At 42.9% G+C, this 25,101-nt stretch overlaps 1 protein-coding gene across 6 annotated transcripts in view; it reads right to left on the reverse strand.

Annotated features, from left to right (window-relative positions):
* Positions 1-5,438: 5,438 nt before the first annotated feature.
* The window catches only part of LOC115165264 (plexin-B3), a 227,978-nt gene continuing 208,315 nt past the window's right edge, over positions 5,439-25,101 (reverse strand). For all 6 annotated transcript variants that reach the window (XM_029718268.1, XM_029718270.1, XM_029718265.1 and 3 more), the window contains exons 30-37: positions 24,996-25,077; positions 17,696-17,862; positions 17,275-17,435; positions 15,031-15,178; positions 12,996-13,060; positions 10,691-10,766; positions 6,348-6,422; positions 5,439-5,999 (exon numbers count right to left, since the gene is read on the reverse strand). In XM_029718268.1, the coding sequence (XP_029574128.1) occupies positions 5,895-5,999; positions 6,348-6,422; positions 10,691-10,766; positions 12,996-13,060; positions 15,031-15,178; positions 17,275-17,435; positions 17,696-17,862; positions 24,996-25,077 (879 nt within the window). In that variant the 3' untranslated portion in view covers positions 5,439-5,894. The remainder of the gene's footprint in view (positions 6,000-6,347; positions 6,423-10,690; positions 10,767-12,995; positions 13,061-15,030; positions 15,179-17,274; positions 17,436-17,695; positions 17,863-24,995; positions 25,078-25,101) is intronic.

Consider the following 25,101-nt stretch of genomic DNA (forward strand, 5'->3'; position numbering starts at 1 on the left):
GGACCAATAACATCTGCTAACCATGTGACCAATAGCATCTGCTAACCATGTGTATGGACCAATAACATCTGCTAACCATGTGACCAATAGCATCTGCTAACCATGTGACCAATAACATCTGCTAACCATGTGACCAATGGCTGTAATTAATTTAGAATAATAGTCAACCAACACAAAAAGTGCTCAAGCTCAGTAAATTTGGTTTGGAATCGAGCAATATACAAATATACAATATATATTCAAACCCGAGACTGGACTCCTTTAAGAAGGATGAGTAGAAACGGTCCAATCGGAGCAGAGCAGGAAGGAACCATTTGGTTATCAACATTGATTCTAATGAAGACATTGTAAAGGATGAGTAGAAACGGTCCAATCGGAGCAGAGCAGGAAGGAACCATTTGGTTTTCAACATTGATTCTAATGAAGACATTGTAAAGGACATTTTTTTGTTAGTTTCTATAACTCTTCACAGTTGTACAGTTTTTACCCAATCAACCACACCAGCACGTCTCCTATAGAAAACTGTAACGAGCACAATATCAACCAGACACAAACAAGACACAAAGCCTATTCAATGTTAAAATGATAACTTTCTTTTTTTATCCCCCATACAAATGTTCATTTGATAACAGACACATTTTGGCTCCCAAAATGTAATCTTGTAAGCATAGAGTTTTAAATTCCAAAGTTGAGAAGGAACCGATTTCTCTTCATAATGTATTTACAAACACATTATCACATCTGGTATCAAACTATAACGACACACTCACCAAATACATTAGGCTGGTTTCCATCTCCTTGTATAAAGAGTCACATTTTGAGTTGGATTGTTGTTTATCAAAGTCTGAATATGGCACCCTATTCCATAGCCTGATCAGGCCAACTGTAGTGCACTAGATAGGGAGTAGGGTCCCATTTGGTGCTACACCATAGTTTATCAGATAGAGGTCCTCTCAGTCCAAGACCTTTATACTGAGACGTGGTGTTTATTGTTTACGACCCAGAATAGGAAGGAATATAAAAATGTACAAGTAGAATAACAACAGTTATAAAACTGGTTGTTTCGATCCTGGATGCTGATCGGACCCTATTCCCTTTTAAAGAAAGTGTACTACTTTCAACTCATGGCACATAGGACTCTGGTCAAAAGTAGTGCCCTAGATAGAGAATAGGCTGCCAATCAGGACGCCCAGAGTCAGGAAACAAATCAGTGTTTAGTTTCATCGGGACATCAAATCCTCGCGGATAAGTATTATTATTATTTTTTTTTAAAAGAGGAAGTTTATCAAAAAATTGTCACTCTCATGCAGAAGTTTCAAACGTCATGTTTTCTTCTAACATATGTGTTCTGTACACACACACACACAGCTGCAACATCCCCAACGGCACCCTATCCCCTAAACAGTGCACTACTTTTGACTAGGGCCCATAGGACTCTGGTCTAAAGTAGTGCCCTATATATATAGGGGATAGGGTGCGTTCCTGCTCTGATTGTAGTCTTTTAAGGAATCAGACGTTCATAAACACACGACCAGACGATTTTAAAAAAGCACACGCATGCAGAGAACCTTTCAGGAAAAATACAGGCAACACAACACTCACTGAAAGGAAGACTGAACGGACGCGTTCCAGGCTGACTACGTTTCAGACGCCAGATTTCACATATGTTAAAACCAATCTGATGTCTGACTGCACGCAACCATTGGTTAATGCAATGCATCGACTGCAATATAGTTGACCTGGAACGTGTCCTGTAGTTTCAGAAGCGATCATGAGGCAGTTATACTGCCTCAGACCACACGATAAGGGCAGAACACTTAATACTGCCTCAGTACATTTTTTTTTTAACCTTTAAATGCTTCAATCAAAGTGTTATTAAGGTGTCAAAAGGTTAGAAGGGGGGACGACAACATAATAAACATGACTCAAACTCCCAGAAATCCGGTAAATACTTCATACAGCTGTTAAAGGAAGGCTTACACACGCTTCAGAAAAAAAAACCTTTAACATCACACTGTATCTGTGCCAAATGGTACTCTGCTCGCTTTATAGTGCACTATTCTGGTCAAAAGTAGTGCACTATATAGGGAATAGGGTGCCATTAAATCAAGCCATACATACTGAGCTACAAATGCTGGGATATGAACAAGACATGTTAGGGGTTAAAATGAATTAATATCACCATTCAACAATATAAACTACACAATCACTTTTACAAACCCAAGACAAATAAATACATAAATGATCTCTATGTACACTAACTAAATGTTGGCGTCTTCAAACCAGGAGCAGGGGTCAAAGGTCAATGAGCAACGTGTCAAAGCACCCTATTCCCTATAGAGGACACTACTTTAGACCAGGGCCCTATTCCCTATATATATAGAGGACACTACTTTAGATCAGGGCCCTATTCCCTATATAGAGGACACTACTTTAGACCAGGGCCCTATTCCCTACATAGAACACTACTTTAGACCAGGGCCCTATTCCCTATATAGAGGACACTACTTTAGACCAGGGCCCTATTCCCTATAGAGGACACTACTTTAGACCAGGGCCCTATTCCCTATATAGAGGACACTACTTTAGACCAGGGCCCATAGCATAGGTTAATTATATTCATCCCTATGGGAACACAAGGCTTCCACAAGAGACCACTTTAGGGATCAGCTCAAAAGCAGTGTACTATGTAGGGGATAAGGGTCCGTTTGGAACCATTAAGGGTAACCGTAGTAACCATAGCGATACTGAACCTGCTGGGGTCAGAGGAGACCGACGGGTAATATTGCAGTTAGCGGAGTTGGGTAAGTTACTTTTCTGAATGTAATCTGTTAGTTACTAGTTACCTGTTTTAAACATTGTAATCAGTAACGTAATTCAGTTACTTTTAGATTACTTTTCCCTTAAGAGGCATTTGAAGAGGACAAGGAGGATCCGGAAAACACAGGTTTGTGGTCTGTGATTGGTGGTTATCATTTGGTGTGTCATCGTAGTGGTCTCTGATTGGTGGTCATCATTCATGGTCTCTGATTGGTGGTCATCATTTGGTGTGTCATCATCGTGGTTTTGTGGTCAGACTCTCAGGTGGATCAAACTCGCCTCTTTTATCCCACAAAACGCATATTCTGAATTAAAAAAATAATCCAAGAAGTAATCTAGTTTTTCCAAAAGTGAATATAATCTGATTACAAATTATTATAATTTTTGTTGTTGTTGCTGGTAACATAACTGATTACAGGTCCATATTTGTTTGTAATCAGATTCCATGTAATCAGTTCCTCCCCAACCCTGGCTGCTAGGTAACCTGTAACAGTAAAGATCAGGGTGTTTAACTACTGTTCTGCAGAACTACTGCAGTCTTTTACACCTGTTCCCTGTTTAAATGCTGGATTTGGGGATTTTATGCTTATTTACTTCTTGACTCCAGGAATCCTCCAACCGGGGAAAAACAGTGGATGTATTGAAAGTTCCAGTAATTTTTCCACCCTACCTCTCTACCCTTTACACATCCACAGTACAAATTCAAAACTAGTTTGCCATGTCAGTTCATTTGGCAAACGAGTTCCAACTTCCCCAACAAAAATTCTACACAGTAAGTCGTTTACAAAGTTACAAGAAGAAGGCACATTTGGTTGGTATCAGTGGAGGCTCCTCAGAGAAAAAAGGGGGAGGACGGCATCGACTGACCGCCACTGGTTGGTGTGGATTATGAATAAGCACTATTTACAGAGAATAAGTTAGTTTTCTATACAGTGTCAGTCTGTTCAACAGAACAACCTGCTAGACGCTGGTTTTAAAATGACTCAAATTCGTCTCAACGCCTCATCAGCTCCCTCTGCTGGCGAGACCAGGTGTTGCCGGTTACAACCTTAAATATTCCCTTGTTGGTACCTGCGAGACTTATTGCTGTACATTTAGTGTCCACTGCCTGTTGTGAAATCTATTTGGCCTAAGTAGTAGTATACTAACTGTTCATTTGGTATAACTTTGATTATATCAAACAGAAATACGTTTCCTAAGACTCAGTCAGTATTACGGTTCGACCAGGGGGTTGTGTTCGAAGGGATTGGCTGTAATTTCCATCTCCACCTGTTTGGCAAGACAACACTTTAAAGACAAATTACAATTCAATAAGGTGTTGGCAACAGAGCAGTAACAGACTGGTACTCAGGCTAGGTTCAGACCCCAACAGACTGGTACTCAGGCTAGGTTCAGACCCCACAGAGCAGTAACAGACTGGTACTCAGGCTAGGTTCAGACCCCAACAGAGCAGTAACAGACTGGTACTCAGGCTAGGTTCAGACCCCAACAGACTGGTACTCAGGCTAGGTTCAGACCCCACAGAGCAGTAACAGACTGGTACTCAGGCTAGGTTCAGACCCCAACAGACTGGTACTCAGGGTAGGTTCAGACCCCAACAGAGCAGAAACAGACTGGTACTCAGGCTAGGTGCAGGATTTTTAAGAAATAAAACATTTTACAACACCAACAGACATTGAGCTTGTATTTCCTGGTATTCAAGGATATAGATGTTCACAAAACTACTGTTAATAAAGAAAGGTTTTGCTAAAAAAATTTTTTTTTTTAAATGACCAAAACACTTTCAACTTGACCGTCCATCTGTAGGTAGAGTACTGAGAGAGTCTGACAGTCTGGAGAGCTGCTGGGCGGAGGCCCCCAAACGGTGGTTATAGACTGTCATTAAGACTAGACTGTGGGCTCGTTACAGAACGTCCACGTTGCAGTCGACCTGTACAGCTCAGGGGATTAATATAGGCGGTGATAGATGTTATCATCTGTGCAGCATGACTGCAATACAGACGCCCTGGAACGTGCCCTGTCTCTACACCCATATATATATAGACAGCAGTATGTGGACACCCCTTCAAATTAGGGGATTATATTTCAGACACACCCGTTGCTGATAGGTGGATAACATTAAGCACACAGCCATGCAATCTCCATAGACAAACATTGGCAGTAGAATGGACCCTACTGAAGAGCTCAGTGACTTTCAACGTGGCACCGTCATAGGATGCCACCTTTCCAACAAGTCAGTTTGTCAAATTTCTGTCCTGCTCGAGCTGCCCTCGGTGAACTGTAAGTGCTGTTATTGTGAAGTGGAAACGTCTAGGAGCAACAACGGCACAGCCACAAAGTGGTAGGCCACAACAAGCTCACAGAACGGGACCACCAAGTGCTGAAGCTCGTAAAAATCATCTGTCCTCGGTTACAACACTCACTACCGAGTTCCAAACTGCCTCTGGAAGCAACGTCAGAACCATGTACACACACACACACACACACACACACACACACACACACACACACACACACACACACACACACACACACACACACACACACACACACACACACACACACACACACACACACACCACACCCCACACACACACACACGTAACATAAAGCATATATGGTGGATAAAGAAGATAGTTTATTTAGTGGGCGTTTCCTTCCCCGCGTTGAGTTCAGTTCCTCCATAATATCTGGCGCGTTCACGCGAGAGAAGGAAACAACCTTAACAGAATTTATTTTTCCCGTGAGATGTTTCGCTCTGAGGCAGCCCCTCCGCGGGCGGGAGCAATATGCAGACGAGAGTGGGTCCGCCCCGGGAAAAAAACAAAAAAAAAACATGAGGAAGTGGATCTGAGTGTTTCGCGTTCTCTGCTGTATCTGACGTAACGTTCTGTGGTTCTCCACCAGGTCAGAGATCAGGGGTTAAAGGTCAGTGACCTTGTTCTCCACCAGGGCGGCGACCTGCTGTAGACGATAGGCCAGGAGTCAGATCAGGGGTTAAAGGTCAGTGACCTTGTTCTCCACCAGGGCGGCGACCTGCTGTAGACGATAGGCCAGGAGTCAGAGATCAGGGGTTAAAGGTCAGTGACCTTGTTCTCCACCAGGGCGGCGACCTGCTGTAGACGATAGGCCAGCTGCATCTTCTGTCCAGCTCCATCCTCCTCCAGAGATGTGATGATCTACAGAGACAACAACATTACTAGCTAGAAAGGACTGTGGGGTGGTGGGGTGTGTGTGGTGTGGGGTGTGGTGTGGTGTGTGTGTGGTGTGGTGTGGTGTGGGGTGTGTGTGTGTGTGTGGTGTGGTGTGTGTGTGTGTGGTGTGTGTTGTTTGTGTGGTGTGTGTGTGTGTGTGGTGTGTGTGTGTGTGGTGTGGTGTGGTGTGGTGTTTGTGTGGTGTGTGTTGTTTGTGTGGTGTGTGTTGTTTGTGTGTGTGTGTGGTGTGTGTGTGTGTGTGTGTGTGGGGTGTGGTGTGTGTGTGGTGTGTGTGTGGGGTGTGGTGTGTGTGTGTGGTGTGTGTGTATATACCTGGTCGTAGTATTTGTTGATGTATTTATACAACTCAAGCAGAGCCACCAGACTGTTCATGTCTGATCCAAAACTCTGAAAAGTCAGACATGGAAACACAAAGTTACAATCTACTGTGTTGGACATCACAACAACATGATCTATAACGTATATTTAACTTCATAGACTCCATAATAGTCTCAACGTAAAGTAGAGCAGAGCTAGGTGGAGTAGAGTGGACAGGAGGGGAGAGGAGAGGATGGGGGAGGAGGGGAGAAGATGGGGGAGGAGAGGAGGGTAGAGGGGAGGTGGTGAGGAGGGGAGAGGAGAGGTGGTGAGGAGGGGAGAGGAGAGGTGGGGAGGAGGGGAGAGGAGAGGTGGTGAGGAGGGGAGAGGAGAGGTGGTGAGGAGGGGAGAGGAGAGGTGGTGAGGAGGGGAGAGGAGAGTGGGGAGGAGGAGAGAGGGGAGGTGGTGAGGAGGGGAGAGGGGAGGTGGTGAGGAGGGGAGAGGAGAGGTGGTGAGGAGGGGAGAGGAGAGGTGGTGAGGAAGGGAGAGGAGAGTGGGGAGGAGGGGAGAGGAGGGGAGAGGGTGGTGAGGTGAGGAGGGGAGAGGTGGTGAGGAGGGGAGAGGAGAGGTGGTGAGGAGGGGAGAGGAGAGGTGGTGAGGAGGGGAGAGGAGAGGTGGTGAGGAGGGGAGAGGGAGAGGTGGGGAGGAGGGGAGAGGAGAGGTGGTGAGGAGGGTAGAGGGGGGGGGGTGAGGAGGGGAGAGGAGAGGTGGTGAGGAGGGGAGAGGGGAGGTGGTGAGGAGGGGGAGAGGAGAGGTGGTGAGGAGGGGGAGGGAGGGGAGGTGGTGAGGAGGGGAGAGGAGAGGTGGTGAGGAGGGGAGAGGAGAGGTGGTGAGGAGGGGAGAGGAGAGGTGGTGAGGGAGGGGAGAGGAGAGGGTGGTGAGGAAGGGAGAGGAGAGTGGGGGAGGGAGGTGAGGAGGGGAGAGGTGGTGAGGAGGGGAGAGGTGGTGAGGAGGGGAGAGGGGAGGTGGTGAGGAAGGGAGAGGAGAGTGGGGAGGAGGTGAGGAGGGGAGAGGTGGTGAGGAGGAGGAGGGGAGAGGTGGTGAGGAGGGGAGAGGAGAGTGGGGAGGAGGTGAGGAGGGGAGAGGTGGTGAGGAGGGGAGAGGTGGTGAGGAGGAGGAGGGGAGAGGTGGTGAGGAGGGGAGGTGGTGAGGAGGGGAGAGGAGAGGTGGTGAGGAGGGGAGAGGGGAGATGGTGAGGAAGGGAGAGGAGAGTGGGGAGGAGGGGAGAGGAGAGGAGAGGTGGTGAGGTGAGGAGGGGAGAGGTGGTGAGGAGGGGAGAGGTGGTGAGGAGAGGAGGAGGGGAGAGGTGGTGAGGAGGGGAGGTGGTGAGGAGGGGAGAGAAGAGGTGGTGAGGAGGAGGAGGGGAGAGGTGGTGAGGATGGGAGAGAAGAGGTGGTGAGGAGGGGAGAGGAGAGGGTGGTGAGGAGGGGAGAGAAGAGGTGGTAAGGAGGGGAGAGGAGAGGGTGGTGAGGAGGGGAGAGGAGGGGAGAGGTGGTGAGGAGGGGAGAGGAGAGGTGGTGAGGAGGGGAGAGGAGGGGAGAGGTGGTGAGGAGGAGGAGGGGAGAGGTGGTGAGGAGGGGAGAGGAGAGGTGGTGAGGAGGGGAGAGGAGGGGAGAGGTGGTGAGGAGGGGAGAGGAGGGGAGAGGAGGGGAGAGGTGGTGAGGAGGGGAGAGGTGGTGAGAAGGAGGAGGGGAGAGGTGGTGAGGAGGGAGAGGAGAGGTGGTGAGGAGGGGAGAGGTGGTGAGGAGGGGAGAGGAGAGGTGGTGAGGAGGGGAGAGGAGAGGTGGTGAGGAGGGGAGAGGAGCGGAGAAAGGAGGAGGAGGGGAGAGGTGGTGAGGAGGGGAGAGGGGGGGAGAGGAGAGAGGGGAGGAGGAGGAGGGGAGAGGTGGTGAGGAGGGGAGAGGTGGTGAGGAGGGAGAGGGGGGGAGAGGAGAGGTGGTGAGGAGGAGGGGAGAGGTGGTGAGGAGGAGAGAGGGGAGGTGGTGAGGAGGGGAGAGGAGAGGTGGTGAGGAGGGGAGAGGAGGGGAGAGGTGGTGAGGAGGAGGAGGGGAGAGGTGGTGAGGAGGGGGAGAGGAGAGGTGGTGATGAGGGGAGAGGAGAGGTGGTGAGGAGGGGAGAGGAGCGGAGAAAGGAGGAGGAGGGGAGAGGTGGTGAGGAGGGGAGAGAAGAGGTGGTGAGGAGGGGAGAGGAGGGGAGAGGTGGTGAGGAGGAGGAGGGGAGAGGTGGTGAGGAGGGGAGAGGAGAGGAGAGGTGGTGAGGAGGAGGAGGGGAGAGGTGGTGAGGAGGAGGGAGAGGGGAGAGGTGGTGAGGAGGGGAGAGGAGAGATGGTGAGGAGGGGAGAGGAGAGGTGGTGAGGAGGGGAGAGGAGAGGTGGTGAGGAGGGGAGAGGAGCGGAGAAAGGAGGAGGAGGGGAGAGGTGGTGAGGAGGGGAGAGGTGGTGAGGAGGGGAGAGGTGGTGAGGAGGGGAGAGGGGGGGAGAGGAGAGGTGGTGAGGAGGAGGAGGGGAGAGGTGGTGAGGAGGGGAGAGGTGGTGAGGAGGGGGAGAGGGGGGGGAGAGGAGAGGTGGTGAGGAGGAGGAGGGGAGAGGTGGTGAGGAGGGGAGAGGAGGGGAGAGGAGAGGTGGTGAGGAGGGGAGAGGAGGGGAGAAAGGAGGGGGAGAGGAGAGGAGAGGGGGTGAGGAGGGGAGGAGAGGAGGTGGTGGGGAGAGGGGAGGTGGTGAGGAGGGGGAGGGGAGAGGTGGTGAGGAGGGGAGAGGAAAGGTGGTGAGGAGGAGAGAGGAGAGGTGGTGAGGAGGGGAGAGGAGAGGGGGTGAGGAGGGGAGAGGAGAGGTGGTGAGGAGGGGAGAGGAGAGGTGGTGAGGAGGGGAGAGGAGCGGAGAAAGGAGGAGGAGGGGAGAGGTGGTGAGTTGGGGAGAGAAGAGGTGGTGAGGAGGGGAGAGGAGGGGAGAGGTGGTGAGGAGGAGGAGGGGAGAGGTGGTGAGGAGGGGAGAGGAGAGATGGTGAGGAGGGGAGAGGAGAGGTGGTGAGGAGGGGAGAGGAGGGGAGAGGAGAGGTGGTGAGGAGGGGATAGGAGAGGTGGTGAGGAGGGGAGAGGAGCGGAGAAAGGAGGAGGAGGGGAGAGGTGGTGAGGAGGGGAGAGAAGAGGTGGTGAGGAGGGGAGAGGAGGGGAGAGGTGGTGAGGAGGAGGAGGGGAGAGGTGGTGAGGAGGGGAGAGGAGAGGTGGTGAGGAGGGGAGAGGAGAGGAGAGGAGAGGTGGTGAGGAGGGGAGAGGGGGGGAGAGGAGAGGTGGTGAGGAGGAGGAGGGGAGAGGTGGTGAGGAGGGGAGAGGTGGTGAGGAGGGGAGAGGGGGGGAGAGGAGAGGTGGTGAGGAGGAGGAGGGGAGAGGTGGTGAGGAGGGGAGAGGTGGTGAGGAGGGGAGAGGGGGGGGAGAGGAGAGGTGGTGAGGAGGAGGAGGGGAGAGGTGGTGAGGAGGGGAGAGAAGAGGTGGTGAGGAGGGGAGAGGAGAGGTGGTGAGGAGGGGAGAGGAGGGGAGAGGAGAGGTGGTGAGGAGGGGAAAGGAGGGGAGAAAGGAGGGGGAGAGGAGAGGAGAGGGGGTGAGGAGGGGAGGAGAGGAGGTGGTGGGGAGAGGGGAGGTGGTGAGGAGGGGGAGGGGAGAGGTGGTGAGGAGGGGAGAGGAGAGGTGGTGAGGAGGAGAGAGGAGAGGTGGTGAGGAGGGGAGAGGAGAGGGGGTGAGGAGGGGAGAGGAGAGGGGGTGAGGAGGGGAGAGGAGAGGGGGTGAGGAGGGGAGAGGAGAGGTGGTGAGGAGGGGAGAAAGGAGGAGGAGGGGAGAGGTGGTGAGGAGGAGGAGGGGAGAGGTGGTGAGGAGAGGAGAGGAGAGGAGGGGAGAGGGAGGTGGTGAGGAGGGGAGAGGAGAGGTGGTGAGGAGGGGAGAGGAGAGGGGGTGAGGAGGGGAGAGGAGAGGTGGTGAGGAGGAGAGGAGGGGAGAAAGGAGGAGGAGGGGAGAGGTGGTGAGGAGGGGAGAGGAGAGGGGGTGAGGAGGGGAGAGGAGAGGGGGTGAGGAGGGAGAGGAGAGGGGGGTGAGGAGGGGAGAGGAGAGGTGGTGAGGAGGAGAGGAGGGGAGAAAGGAGGAGGAGGGGAGAGGTGGTGAGGAGGAGGAGGGGAGAGGTGGTGAGGAGAGGAGAGGAGAGGAGGGGAGAGGAGAGGTGGTGAGGAGGGGAGAGGAGAGGTGGTGAGGAGGGGAGAAAGGAGGAGGAGGGGAGAAAGGAGGAGGAGGGGAGGAGAGGTAGTAAATCCACTCACCCCAGACAGCTCTGTTAGAGTAGAGTTCATCTCTTGGTAACAGCCAGACGCTGCACTGTGGATGTCACTGTAATACCTGGAACAATACCCACAGAACACTATAATACCTGGAACAATACCCACAGAACACACTATAATACCTGGAACAATACCCACAGAACACTATAATACCTGGAACAATACCCACAGAACACTATAATACACACATAATACCTGGAACAATACCCACAGAACACACTATAATACCTTGGAACAATACCACAGAACACACTATAATACCTGGAACAATACCGAGCAGAACACTATAACCACCTGGAACAATACCACAGAACACACGATAATACCTGGAACAATACCCACAAGACACTATCATCCCTGGAAACAATACCCACAACAATAAACTGGAACAATACCCACGAACACTATAATAACTGGAACAATACCCACAGAACACACTATAATACCTGGAACAATACCCACAGAACACTATAATACCTGGAACAATACCCACAGAACACTATAATACCTGGAACAATACCCACAGAACACACTATAATACCTGGAACAATACCCACAGAACACACTATAATACCTGGAACAATACCGACAGAACACTATAACACCTGGAACAATACCCACAGAACACACTATAATACCTGGAACAATACCCACAGAACACTATAATACCTGGAACAATACCCACAGAACACACTGTAATACCTGGAACAATACCCACAGAACACACTATAACACCTGGAACAATACCCACAGAACACACTATAATACCTGGAACAATACCCACAGAACACTATAATACCTGGAACAATACCCCACGCACACTATAATACCTGGAACAATACCCACAGAACACACTATAATACCTGGAACAATACCCACAGAACACACTATAATACCTGGAACAATACCCACAGAACACTATAATACCTGGAACAATACCCACAGAACACACTATAATACCTGGAACAATACCCACAGAACACTATATCACCTGGAACAATACCCACAGAACACACTATAATACCTTGAACAATACCCACAGAACACTGTAATACCTGGAACACCACCCACAGAACACTGTAATACCTGGAACAATACCCACAGAACACTATAATACCTGGAACAATACCCACAGAACACTATAATACTTGGAACAATACCCACAGAACACACTATAATACCTGGAACAATACCCACAGAACACACTATAATACCTGGAACAATACCCACAGAACACACTATAATACCTGGAACAATACCCACAGAACACACTGTAATACCTGGAACAATACCCACAGAACACACTGTAATACCTGGAACAATACCCACAGAACACACTGTAATACCTGGAACAATACCCACAGAACACTATAACACCTGGAACAATACCCACAGAACACACTGTAATACCTGGAACAATACCCACAGAACACTATAATACCTGGAACAATACCCACAGAACACTATAATACCTGGAACAATACCCACAGAACACTATAATACCTGGAACAATACCCACCAAACACACTATAATACCTGGAACAATACCCACAGAACACACTGTAATACCTGGAACAATAATTAATGAATTAATGAATTATTTATTAAGGACTCCCCTCCCCCTATAACCTATAACCAGCTCCAATAACCAGCTCCAATAACCCAGCTCCAATACCCAGCTCCAATAACTAGCTCCAATAACCCAGCTCCAATAACCAGCTCCAATAACCAGCTCCAATAACCCAGCTCCAATACCCAGCTCCAATAACTAGCTCCAATAACCCAGCTCCAATAACCCAGCTCCAATAACCCAGCTCCAATAACCCAGCTCCAATAACCCAGCTCCAATAACCCAGCTCCAATAACCAGCTCCAATAACCAGCTCCAATAACCAGTCCAATAACCGCTCCAATAAACCCAGCTCCAATACCCAGCTCCAATAACCCAGCTCCAATAACCCAGCTCCAATAACTAGCTCCAATAACCAGCTCCAATAACCCAGCTCCAATAACCCAGCTCCAATAACCAGCTCCAATAACCAGCTCCAATACCCAGCTCCAATAACCAGCTCCAATAACCCAGCTCCAATAACCAGCTCCAATAACCAGCTCCAATAACCAGCTCCAATAACCCAGCTCCAATAACCCAGCTCCAATAACTGTCTGTCTGTCTGTCTGTCTGTCTGTCTGTCTGTCTGTCTGTCTGTCTGTCTGTCTGTCTGTCTGTCTGTCTGTCTGTCTGTCTGTCTGTCTGTCTGTCTGTCTGTCTGTCTGTCTGTCTGTCTCACCTCTCAACAAGCTGTTTGTATCTGGGGATTTCTCTGGCGTACAGCAGTTTATTTACTGGAGAGTCCTGTTGGCAGGAAATCAAAATCACGATGTTAGACAGATTATGTTTGTCAAAAACAAAATGATCATCATCATCATCATCATCATACTAACGACACAAAGTCTCCTGTTCCTCGGCGTTATCCACTCTGAACAGAAATGATGAGGAAATACGAGATCTGCTGTCCTGACCCCAATTAATGATTACTGATTCCCTCTACTGTACTTAGAAAATACTCTCTCTAAATAATAAATTAATTCAAATAAGTAAATAAACAAATAGAAGCGGATTGTGTTTTTTTTAAATTTATTTTATAAAATGACTGACCCAAGGTCCAAACTAACCTCTGCTCTTTACCGCAATTCTTAACAACCCAGATTTTGGACCAGGATTTCTGGAAGCTGGTTTTAACATTTGGCTTGATAAGGGGCACAGGCCGACTAAATGGTTTATTCGTTGATAAGATTTTGTCATTTGAGCAGATGGTTGAAAAATATATCGAATCTCCCAAAGCGGGACTTTTTCCACTTCCTACAAGTAAGACATTATATTTTAAAGAGCACCACCTTGATTGGCAACCCTGATGTATCTATCTGTCATTGAAAAAAAATGTTTCCCCCCCCCCCCCCCCTCACAAAGGAAAATATCTGTAAATGTATTTATGATGCTTTCAGGTCCTTTTCTACTGTTGACACACAGAGGGTGAAACAAGTGTGGGAGAAAGAATTGTCTGTTACTATTGACGAAGAGATGTGGGAGGACATTTGGAGATATGCAAAAACAATATCTATATGTAAATCGTACTAGAGCAATTCAATGAAGAATAATACACAGATTGCATATATCCCCAAATCGCAGACATGTTTTCAGCCCCTCTTCCTCCTCTCCTCAGTGTCTTAAATATAAGACTGATACAGGCACACTAACACATTGATTATGGTCATGTACCAAAATACAAAGATACTGGTCTGGTGTTCTGCAAGAAATTGAAAAGATTCTAGGGGGTCGACCTAGAATTGGAGCCAGTTTCTTTCGGTCTCCCTAAAGAAGGTCTCCCTAAAGAAGGTCTCCCTAAAGAAGGTCTCCATAAAGAAGGTCTCCCTAAAGAAGAAGGTCTCCCTAAAGAAGAAGGTCTCCCTAAAGAAGAAGGTCTCCCTAAAGAAGGTCTCCCTAAAGAAGAAGGTCTCCCTAAAGAAGGTCCCCATAAAGAAGGTCTCCCTAAAGAAGGTCTCCCTAAAGAAGGTCTCCCTAAAGAAGGTCTCCCTAAAGAAGAAGGTCTCCCTAAAGAAGGTCTCCATAAAGAAGGTCTCCCTAAAGAAGAAGGTCTCCCTAAAGAAGGTCTCCCTAAAGAAGAAGGTCTCCCTAAAGAAGAAGTCTCCCTAAAGAAGGTCTCCCTAAAGAAGAAGGTCTCCCTAAAGAAGAAGGTCTCCCTAAAGAAGGTCTCCCTAAAGAAGAAGGTCTCCCTAAATTAGAAGGTCTCCCTAAAGAAGGTCTCCTAAGTAGGCATGTTACTTCTGTGGATAAGAGGAGGCTTTACAACATCCTAACCTACGCAGCGAGGGAAAACCAATTTTTTTGTATTTAATTTTTACATTTTTATTTAACTAGGCAAGTCAGTTAACAATTTACAATGACGGCCTACACCAGCCAAACCCGGACGACGCTGTGCCAATTGTGCACAGAATATCTGACATGTACATTACATTCTAAAACAGATCAGTTCTACAAAGTGTAGGAACCTTATTTAAATCACCCAGAAACTGATTTATCAGCTATTCTGCTGCAAGGATTTATTTAGAATGGTGGTTGTTTACTTGTCTCAGGATTACACTGTACGTTCCATGTGTTAGACCCAATTCCTTTTTTAAACTGAGCTTTAATGTTTAATTTCTGTCTTTTTTTGTTTTGTTTTTTGTTTCTTTGTTATCTCTTAATATGGGAGAAAATTGTGAAATTTCTATAAAAATACTATTTCAACCAAAAAAATGACTGACCCGTCCGACTTTGTGTTCGGAGGTGGTGCAAGAGTCAATGAAGGTCTGCGCGATGACAGAGAGGACAGCGTCCACGCTATCGGTCACCTGGACATCAAACACAAACTGAGGGTTCTTCAGAATGTTGACCCAGAACCTCAGAGGCAGGCTGGAGGGAAGGGAGGGAGGAGAGGTGGTTATCCAGGGAAAAGTTATTGTTTTACGGAAGGAAATACAATGACCGTGTTCAAGAATATCACATGTTCAGTTGCTGATCACCGACAGAAGACGGAATAAGAACAACCAGCAGTTATTCAGGACAGTTATTCAGGACACAAGGTGATCAGTCAGTCTGCTCAGTCACTGATTGCGATGCAGTCGATCTCAGAAACGACCATTGAAAGTCTCACACTCTTCTCTCTTTGCAGTGAACTTTTATAATAGAAGAGAGAAGACTTTCATTTTATTAAGATATATGTTCTTTTAGACAGCACCTTACCAAAAGCTGCTTCTTTAAAAAAATATTTACAGTGGCTTGCAAAAGTATTCACCCCCCCTTGGCATTTTTCCTATTTTGTTGCCTTACAACCTGGAATTAAAATGGATTTCTTGAGGGTTTGTATCATTTGATTTACACAACATGCCTACCACTTTGAAAATGCTAAATATTTTTTCTTGGGAAACAAACAAGTAATAAGACCATAAAAACTGAAAACTTGAGCGTGCATAATTATTCACCCCCCAAAGTCAATACTTTGTTGAGCCACCTTTTGCAGCAACTACATCTGCAGGTCTCTTGGGGTATGTCTCTATAAGCTTGGCACATCTAGCCACTGGGATTTTTGCCCATTCTTCAAGGCAAAACTGCTCCAGCTCCTTCAAGTTGGATGGGTTCCACTCATGTACAGCAATCTTTAAGTCATACCACAGATTCTCAATGGGATTGAGGTCTGGGCTTTGACTAGGCCATTCCAAGACATTTAAATGTTTCCCCTTAAACCACTGAGTGTTGCTTTAGCAGGATGCTTAGGGGCATTGTCCTGCTGGAAGGTGAACCTCCGTCCCAGTCTCAAATCTCTGGAAGACTGAAACAGGTTTCCCTCAAGAATGTCCCTGTATTTAGTGCCATCCATCACTCCTTCAATTCTGACCAGATTCTCAGGCCCTGCCGATGAAAAACATCACCTCAGCATGATGCTGCCATCACCATGCTTCACTGTGGGGATGCTGTTCTCGGGGTGATGAGAGGTGTTGGGTTTGCGCCAGACATAGGGTTTTCCTTGATGGCCAAAAAGCTCAATTTTAGTCTCATCTGACCAGAGTACCTTCTTCCATATGTTTGGGAAGTCTCCCACATGCCTTTTGGCAAACACCAAATGTGTTTGCCTATTTCTTTCTTTAAGCAATGGCTTTTTTCTGGCCACTCTTCCGGAAAGCCCAGCTCTGTGGAGTGTACGGCTTAAAGTGGTCCTATGGACAGATACTCCAATCTCTGCTGTTGAGCTTTGCAGCTCCTACAGGGTTATCTTTGGTCTCTTTGTTGCCTCTCTGATTAATGCCCTCCTTGCCTGGTCCGTGAGTCTTGATGGGCAGCCCTCTCTTCACAGGTTTGTTGTGGTGCCAAATTCTTTCAATTTTTTAATAATGGATTTAATGGTGCTCCGTGGGATGTTCAACATTTCTGATATTTTTTTATAACCCAACCCTGATCTGTACTTCTCCACAACTTTGTCCCTGACCTGTTTGGAGAGCTCCTTGGTCTTCATGGTGCCCCTTGCTTAGTGGTGTTGCAGACTCTGGGGCCTTTCAGAACAGGTGTATATATACTGAGATCATGTGACAGATCATGTGACACTTAGATTGCACACAGGTGGACTTAATTTAACTCATTATGTGACTTCTGAAGGTAATTGGTTGCACCAGATCTTATTTAGGGGCTTCAGAGCAAAGGGGGGGAATACATTAGCACCCACCACTTTTCAGTTTTTTATTTTTTAGCATTTTTTGAAACAAGTGATTTTTTTCATTCCATTTCACCAATTTGGACTATTTTGTGTTTGTCCATTACATAAAATCCAAATAAAAATCTATTTAAATTACAGGTTGTAATGCAACAAAATAGGAAAAACGCCAAGGGGGGATGAATACTTTTGCAAGGCACTGTAGACTTTACAGAAAGACAAACTAGGACCCAGTGACTGACTGACCTGTTGGTCCTCTTGAAGAACAATAAACATCAAATCAATCAATGGTGGTCTGACTGACCTGTTAGTTTTCCAGATGTGTACGGTCTCGGGGTCGTCAATGCCGTGTTTCTCCGCCATGTCATCCAGGAAGTCAAAGAAGAAGCGCACAGCGATGGGAGGAGGGCGCTTGGTGTTGAGGATGGCTACAAACACGTCGTCTACAAACTTCTGCAGCGTCCCCTAGAGAGGAGAGAGACACAACAGCTAGGTATATATACTTTACCAGCTAGATATCTATACCACAAAACTGATATTGCTCCTACATCTACATTCAAACAGTATGGATAACACAGTATGTAACTCTGGTATAGCCTTGGTCTGTTCCCTCTGTGTGTGTGTGTGTGTGTGTGTGTGTGTGTGTGTGTGTGTGTGTGTGTGTGTGTGTGTGTGTGTGTGTGTTGTGTGTGTGTGTGTGTGTGTGTGTGTGTGTGTGTACCTACCTTCATAGATAGTAGTCGTGTTAGGTATATCTCTGGTATTGCCTTGGCTCTCTCCCGCTCTCTCATGCTGCTCTTCCTGTGTTTGGGGATCTCTGGGTCCTCGCTGGACTTCACCAGGTGCCACAGCCTCAGCCCTTCCTCCCCCTCCCCCTCCAACATGGGTGTCTCTACGGAGCGCACAGAGGGACACACTTCCAGGTCACACTTAAATTGAAATGGCACTGTATTCCATAAAACTAGTGTCCTACCAAGGGGAATAGGGTGCCATTTTGGACAGGGGGAAACATATTCCTTATACTATAGTAGTACATCTCTTTGATATACGTATAGGGTGCCATTTTGGAAACAGCTCTAAAATAATTCAGTACTTACATAGTATTAAACAGGCTATATAGTATTAAACCGGTTATATAGTAGTATAACAGGCTATATAGTAGTATAACAGGCTATGTAGTAGTATAACAGGCTATATAGTAGTATAACAGGCTATGTAGTAGTATAACAGGCTATATAGTATAACAGGCTATATAGTATAACAGGTTATATAGTAGTATAACAGGCTATGTAGTAGTATAACAGGCTATATAGTAGTATAACAGGCTATATAGTATAACAGGCTATATAGTAGTATAACAGGTTCTATAATATAACAGGTTCTATAGTAGTATAACAGGCTATATAGTAGTATAACAGGCTATATAGTAGTATAACAGGTTATATAGTAGTATAACAGGTTATATAGTAGTATAACAGGCTATATAGTAGTATAACAGGCTATATAGTAGTATAACAGGCTATGTAGTAGTATAACAGGCTATGTAGTAGTATAACAGGCTATATAGTAGTATAACAGGCTATGTAGTAGTATAACAGGCTATATAGTAGTATAACAGGCTATATAGTAGTATAACAGGCTATATAGTATAACAGGCTATATAGTATAACAGGTTATATAGTAGTATAACAGGCTATGTAGTAGTATAACAGGCTGTATAGTAGTATAACAGGCTATATAGTAGTATAACAGGCTATATAGTAGTATAACAGGTTATATAATATAACAGGTTATATAGTAGTATAACAGGTTATGTAGTATTTAACAGGCTATATAGTAGTATAATAGGCTATATAGTATTAAACAGGCTATATAGTAGTATAACAGGCTATGTAGTAGTATAACAGGCTATGTAGTAGTATAACAGGCTATATAGTAGTATAACAGGCTATATAGTAGTATAACAGGTTCTATAGTAGTATAACAGGCTATATAGTAGTATAACAGGTTCTATAGTAGTATAACAGGCTATATAGTAGTATAACAGGCTATATAGTAGTATAACAGGCTATATAGTAGTATAACAGGTTCTATAGTAGTATAACAGGCTATATAGTATAACAGGCTATATAGTAGTATAACAGGCTATATAGTAGTATAACAGGCTATATAGTAGTATAACAGGATATATAGTAGTATAACAGGATATATAGTAGTATAACAGGTTCTATAGTAGTATAACAGGCTATATAGTCGTATAACAGGCTATATAGTATAACAGGCTATATAGTAGTATAACAGGCTATATAGTAGTATAACAGGCTATATAGTATAACAGGCTATGTAGTAGTATAATAGGCTATATAGTATTAAACAGGCTATATAGTAGTATAACAGGTTCTATAGTAGTATAACAGGTTCTATAGTAGTATAACAGGCTATATAGTATTAAACAGGCTATATAGTAGTATAACAGGCTATATAGTAGTATAACAGGTTCTATAGTAGTATAACAGGCTATATAGTATAACAGGCTATATAGTAGTATAACAGGCTATATAGTATTAAACAGGCTATATAGTAGTATAACAGGCTATATAGTAGTATAACAGGCTATATAGTAGTATAACAGGCTATATAGTATTAAACAGGCTATATAGTAGTATAACAGGCTATATAGTAGTATAACAGGCTATATAGTAGTATAACAGGCTATATAGTAGTATAACAGGTTCTATAGTAGTATAACAGGTTCTATAGTAGTATAACAGGTTCTATAGTAGTATAACAGGCTATATAGTAGTATAACAGGCTATATAGTATTAAACAGGTTCTATAGTAGTATACCAGGCTATATAGTAGTATAACAGGCTATATAGTAGTATAACAGGCTATATAGTATAACAGGCTATATAGTAGTATAACAGGCTATATAGTAGTATAACAGGCTATATAGTATAACAGGCTATATAGTAGTATAACAGGCTATATAGTAGTATAACAGGCTATATAGTAGTATAACAGGCTATATAGTAGTATAACAGGCTATATAGTATTAAACAGGCTATATAGTAGTATAACAGGCTATATAGTAGTATAACAGGTTCTATAGTAGTATAACAGGCTATATATCAGTATAACAGGTTATATAGTATTAAACAGGTTCTATAGTAGTATAACAGGCTATGTAGTATTAAACAGGCTATGTAGTATTAAACAGGCTATATAGTAGTATAACAGGTTATATAGTAGTATAACAGGCTATATAGTAGTATAACAGGCTATATAGTAGTATAACAGGCTATATAGTAGTATAACAGGTTCTATAGTAGTATAACAGGTTCTATAGTAGTATAACAGGTTCTATGGTAGTATAACAGGCTATATAGTAGTATAACAGGCTATATAGTAGTATAACAGGCTATATAGTAGTATAACAGGTTCTATAGTAGTATAACAGGTTCTATAGTAGTATAACAGGCTATATAGTAGTATAACAGGCTATATAGTATAACAGGCTATATAGTATAACAGGCTATATAGTAGTATAACAGGCTATATAGTATAACAGGCTATATAGTAGTATAACAGGCTATATAGTAGTATAACAGGCTATATAGTAGTATAACAGGTTCTATAGTAGTATAACAGGTTCTATAGTAGTATAACAGGCTATATAGTAGTATAACAGGCTATATAGTATTAAACAGGCTATATAGTAGTATAACAGGCTATATAGTAGTATAACAGGCTATATAGTATAACAGGCTATATAGTAGTATAACAGGCTATATAGTAGTATAACAGGCTATATAGTATTAAACAGGCTATATAGTAGTATAACAGGCTATATAGTAGTATAACAGGCTATATAGTAGTATAACAGGCTATATAGTAGTATAACAGGCTATATAGTAGTATAACAGGCTATATAGTAGTATAACAGGTTCTATAGTAGTATAACAGGTTATATAGTAGTATAACAGGTTCTATAGTAGTATAACAGGCTATATAGTAGTATAACAGGCTATATAGTAGTATAACAGGCTATATAGTAGTATAACAGGCTATATAGTAGTATAACAGGCTATATATCAGTATAACAGGCTATATAGTAGTATAACAGGCTATATAGTAGTATAACAGGCTATGTAGTATTAAACAGGCTATGTAGTATTAAACAGGCTATATAGTAGTATAACAGGCTATATAGTATAACAGGTTCTATAGTAGTATAACAGGTTCTATAGTAGTATAACAGGTTCTATAGTAGTATAACAGGCTATGTAGTATTAAACAGGCTATGTAGTATTAAACAGGCTATATAGTAGTATAACAGGTTCTATAGTAGTATAACAGGCTATATAGTAGTATAACAGGTTCTATAGTAGTATAACAGGCTATATAGTAGTATAACAGGCTATATAGTAGTATAACAGGTTCTATAGTAGTATAACAGGCTATATAGTAGTATAACAGGTTCTATAGTAGTATAACAGGCTATATAGTAGTATAACAGGTTCTATAGTAGTATAACAGGCTATATAGTAGTATAACAGGCTATATAGTAGTATAACAGGCTATATAGTAGTATAACAGGTTATATAGTAGTATAACAGGTTCTATAGTAGTATAACAGGCTATATAGTAGTATAACAGGCTATATAGTAGTATAACAGGCTATATAGTATAACAGGCTATATAGTAGTATAACAGGCTATACAGTAGTATAACAGGCTATATATCAGTATAACAGGCTATATAGTAGTATAACAGGCTATATAGTAGTATAACAGGCTATGTAGTATTAAACAGGCTATGTAGTATTAAACAGGCTATATAGTATCAAACAGGTTCTATAGTAGTATAACAGGCTATGTAGTATTAAACAGGCTATATAGTAGTATAACAGGTTCTATAGTAGTATAACAGGCTATATAGTAGTATAACAGGCTATATAGTAGTATAACAGGCTATATAGTAGTATAACAGGTTCTATAGTAGTATAACAGGCTATATAGTAGTATAACAGGTGATATAGTAGTATAACAGGTTCTATAGTAGTATAACAGGTTCTATAGTAGTATAACAGGCTATATAGTAGTATAACAGGCTATATAGTAGTATAACAGGCTATATAGTAGTATAACAGGTTCTATAGTAGTATAACAGGTTATATAGTAGTATAACAGGCTATATAGTAGTATAACAGGCTATATAGTAGTATAACAGGTTCTATAGTAGTATAACAGGCTATATAGTAGTATAACAGGTTATATAGTAGTATAACAGGTTCTATAGTAGTATAACAGGCTATATAGTAGTATAACAGGCTATATAGTAGTATAACATACTATATAGGTCATGTAGTATTAAACAGGTTCTATGGTAGTATAACAGGCTATATAGTAGTATAACAGGCTATATAGTAGTATACCAGGCTATATAGTAGTATACCAGGCTATATAGTAGTATACCAGGCTATATAGTATAACAGGCTATATAGTAGTATAACAGGCTATATAGTAGTATAACAGGCTATATAGTAGTATACCAGGCTATATAGTATAACAGGTTATATAGTAGTATAACAGGCTATATAGTAGTATAACAGGCTATATAGTATAACAGGTTATATAGTAGTATAACAGGCTATATAGTAGTATAACATACTATATAGGTCATGTAGTATTAAACAGGTTCTATAGTAGTATAACAGGCTATATAGTAGTATAACAGGCTATATAGTATAACAGGCTATATAGTAGTATAACAGGTTCTATAGCAGTATAACAGGTTCTATAGTAGTATAACAGGCTATATAGTAGTATAACAGGCTATATAGTAGTATAACAGGCTATATAGTAGTATACCAGGCTATATAGTATAACAGGCTATATAGTAGTATAACAGGCTATATAGTAGTATAACAGGCTATATAGTAGTATAACAGGCTATATAGTATAACAGGCTATATAGTAGTATAACAGGCTATATAGTAGTATAACAGGCTATATAGTAGTATAACAGGCTATATAGTAGTATACCAGGCTATATAGTATAACAGGCTATATAGTAGTATAACAGGCTATATAGTAGTATAACAGGCTATATAGTAGTATAACAGGCTATATAGTAGTATAACAGGCTATATAGTAGTATAACTGGCTATATAGTAGTATAACAGGTGCTATAGTAGTTATAACAGGCTCTATAGTAGTATAACAGGCTATATAGTAGTATAACAGGCTATATAGTAGTATAACAGGCTATATAGTATAACAGGATATATAGTAGTATAACAGGCTATATAGTAGTATAACAGGCTATATAGTAGTATAACAGGCTATATAGTAGTATAACAGGTTCTATAGTAGTATAACAGCCTATATAGTAGTATAACAGGCTATATAGTAGTATAACAGGCTGTATAGTAGTATAACAGGCTATATAGTAGTATAACAGGCTATATAGTAGTATACCAGGCTATATAGTATAACAGGCTATATAGTAGTATAACAGGCTATATAGTAGTATAACAGGCTATATAGTAGTATAACAGGCTATATAGTATAACAGGCTATATAGTAGTATAACAGGCTATATAGTAGTATAACAGGCTATATAGTAGTATAACAGGCTATATAGTAGTATACCAGGCTATATAGTATAACAGGCTATATAGTAGTATAACAGGCTATATAGTAGTATAACAGGCTATATAGTAGTATAACAGGCTATATAGTAGTATAACAGGCTATATAGTAGTATAACTGGCTATATAGTAGTATAACAGGTGCTATAGTAGTATAACAGGCTATATAGTAGTATAACAGGCTATATAGTAGTATAACAGGCTATATAGTAGTATAACAGGCTATATAGTATAACAGGATATATAGTAGTATAACAGGCTATATAGTAGTATAACAGGCTATATAGTAGTATAACAGGTTCTATAGTAGTATAACAGGTTCTATAGTAGTATAACAGGCTATATAGTAGTATAACAGGCTATATAGTAGTATAACAGGTTCTATAGTAGTATAACAGGTTATATAGTAGTATAACAGGCTATATAGTAGTATAACAGGTTCTATAGTAGTATAACAGGTTATATAGTAGTATAACAGGCTATATAGTAGTATAACAGGCTATATAGTAGTATAACAGGCTATATAGTAGTATAACAGGCTATATAGTAGTATACCAGGCTATATAGTATAACAGGCTATATAGTAGTATACCAGGCTATATAGTATAACAGGCTATATAGTAGTATACCAGGCTATATAGTATAACAGGCTATATAGTAGTATAACAGGCTATATAGTATAACAGGCTATATAGTAGTATAACAGGCTATATAGTAGTATAACAGGCTATATAGTATAACAGGCTATATAGTAGTATAACAGGTTCTATAGTAGTATAACAGGCTATATAGTAGTATAACAGGTTCTATAGTAGTATAACAGGCTATATAGTAGTATAACAGGCTATATAGTATAACAGGCTATATAGTAGTATAACAGGCTATATAGTAGTATAACAGGCTATATAGTATAACAGGCTATATAGTAGTATAACAGGCTATATAGTATAACAGGCTATAGTAGTATAACAGGCTATATAGTAGTATAACAGGCTATATAGTAGTATAACAGGCTATATAGTAGTATAACAGGTTCTATAGTAGTATAACAGGCTATATAGTAGTATAACAGGCTATATAGTAGTATAACAGGTTCTATAGTAGTATAACAGGCTATATAGTAGTATAACAGGTTCTATAGTAGTATAACAGGCTATATAGTAGTATAACAGGCTATATAGTAGTATAACAGGCTATATAGTAGTATAACAGGCTATATAGTAGTATAACAGGCTATTTAGTATAACAGGCTATATAGTAGTATAACAGGCTATTTAGTAGTATAACAGGCTATATAGTAGTATAACAGGCTATATAGTAGTATAACAGGCTATATAGTATAACAGGCTATATAGTATAACAGTATTTACTCTCTCCGGTCTGGTAGACCTGGTGTATTCCCATGACAGCAGCTGACCTGGGGATCAGAGCCACTGTAGCTCCGTCTGGCACCTGAGGAGAGAAAACACCGAACAC

This window comes from Salmo trutta, chromosome 28, assembly GCF_901001165.1.
Source record: "Salmo trutta chromosome 28, fSalTru1.1, whole genome shotgun sequence".
NCBI classification, from domain to species: domain Eukaryota; kingdom Metazoa; phylum Chordata; class Actinopteri; order Salmoniformes; family Salmonidae; genus Salmo; species Salmo trutta.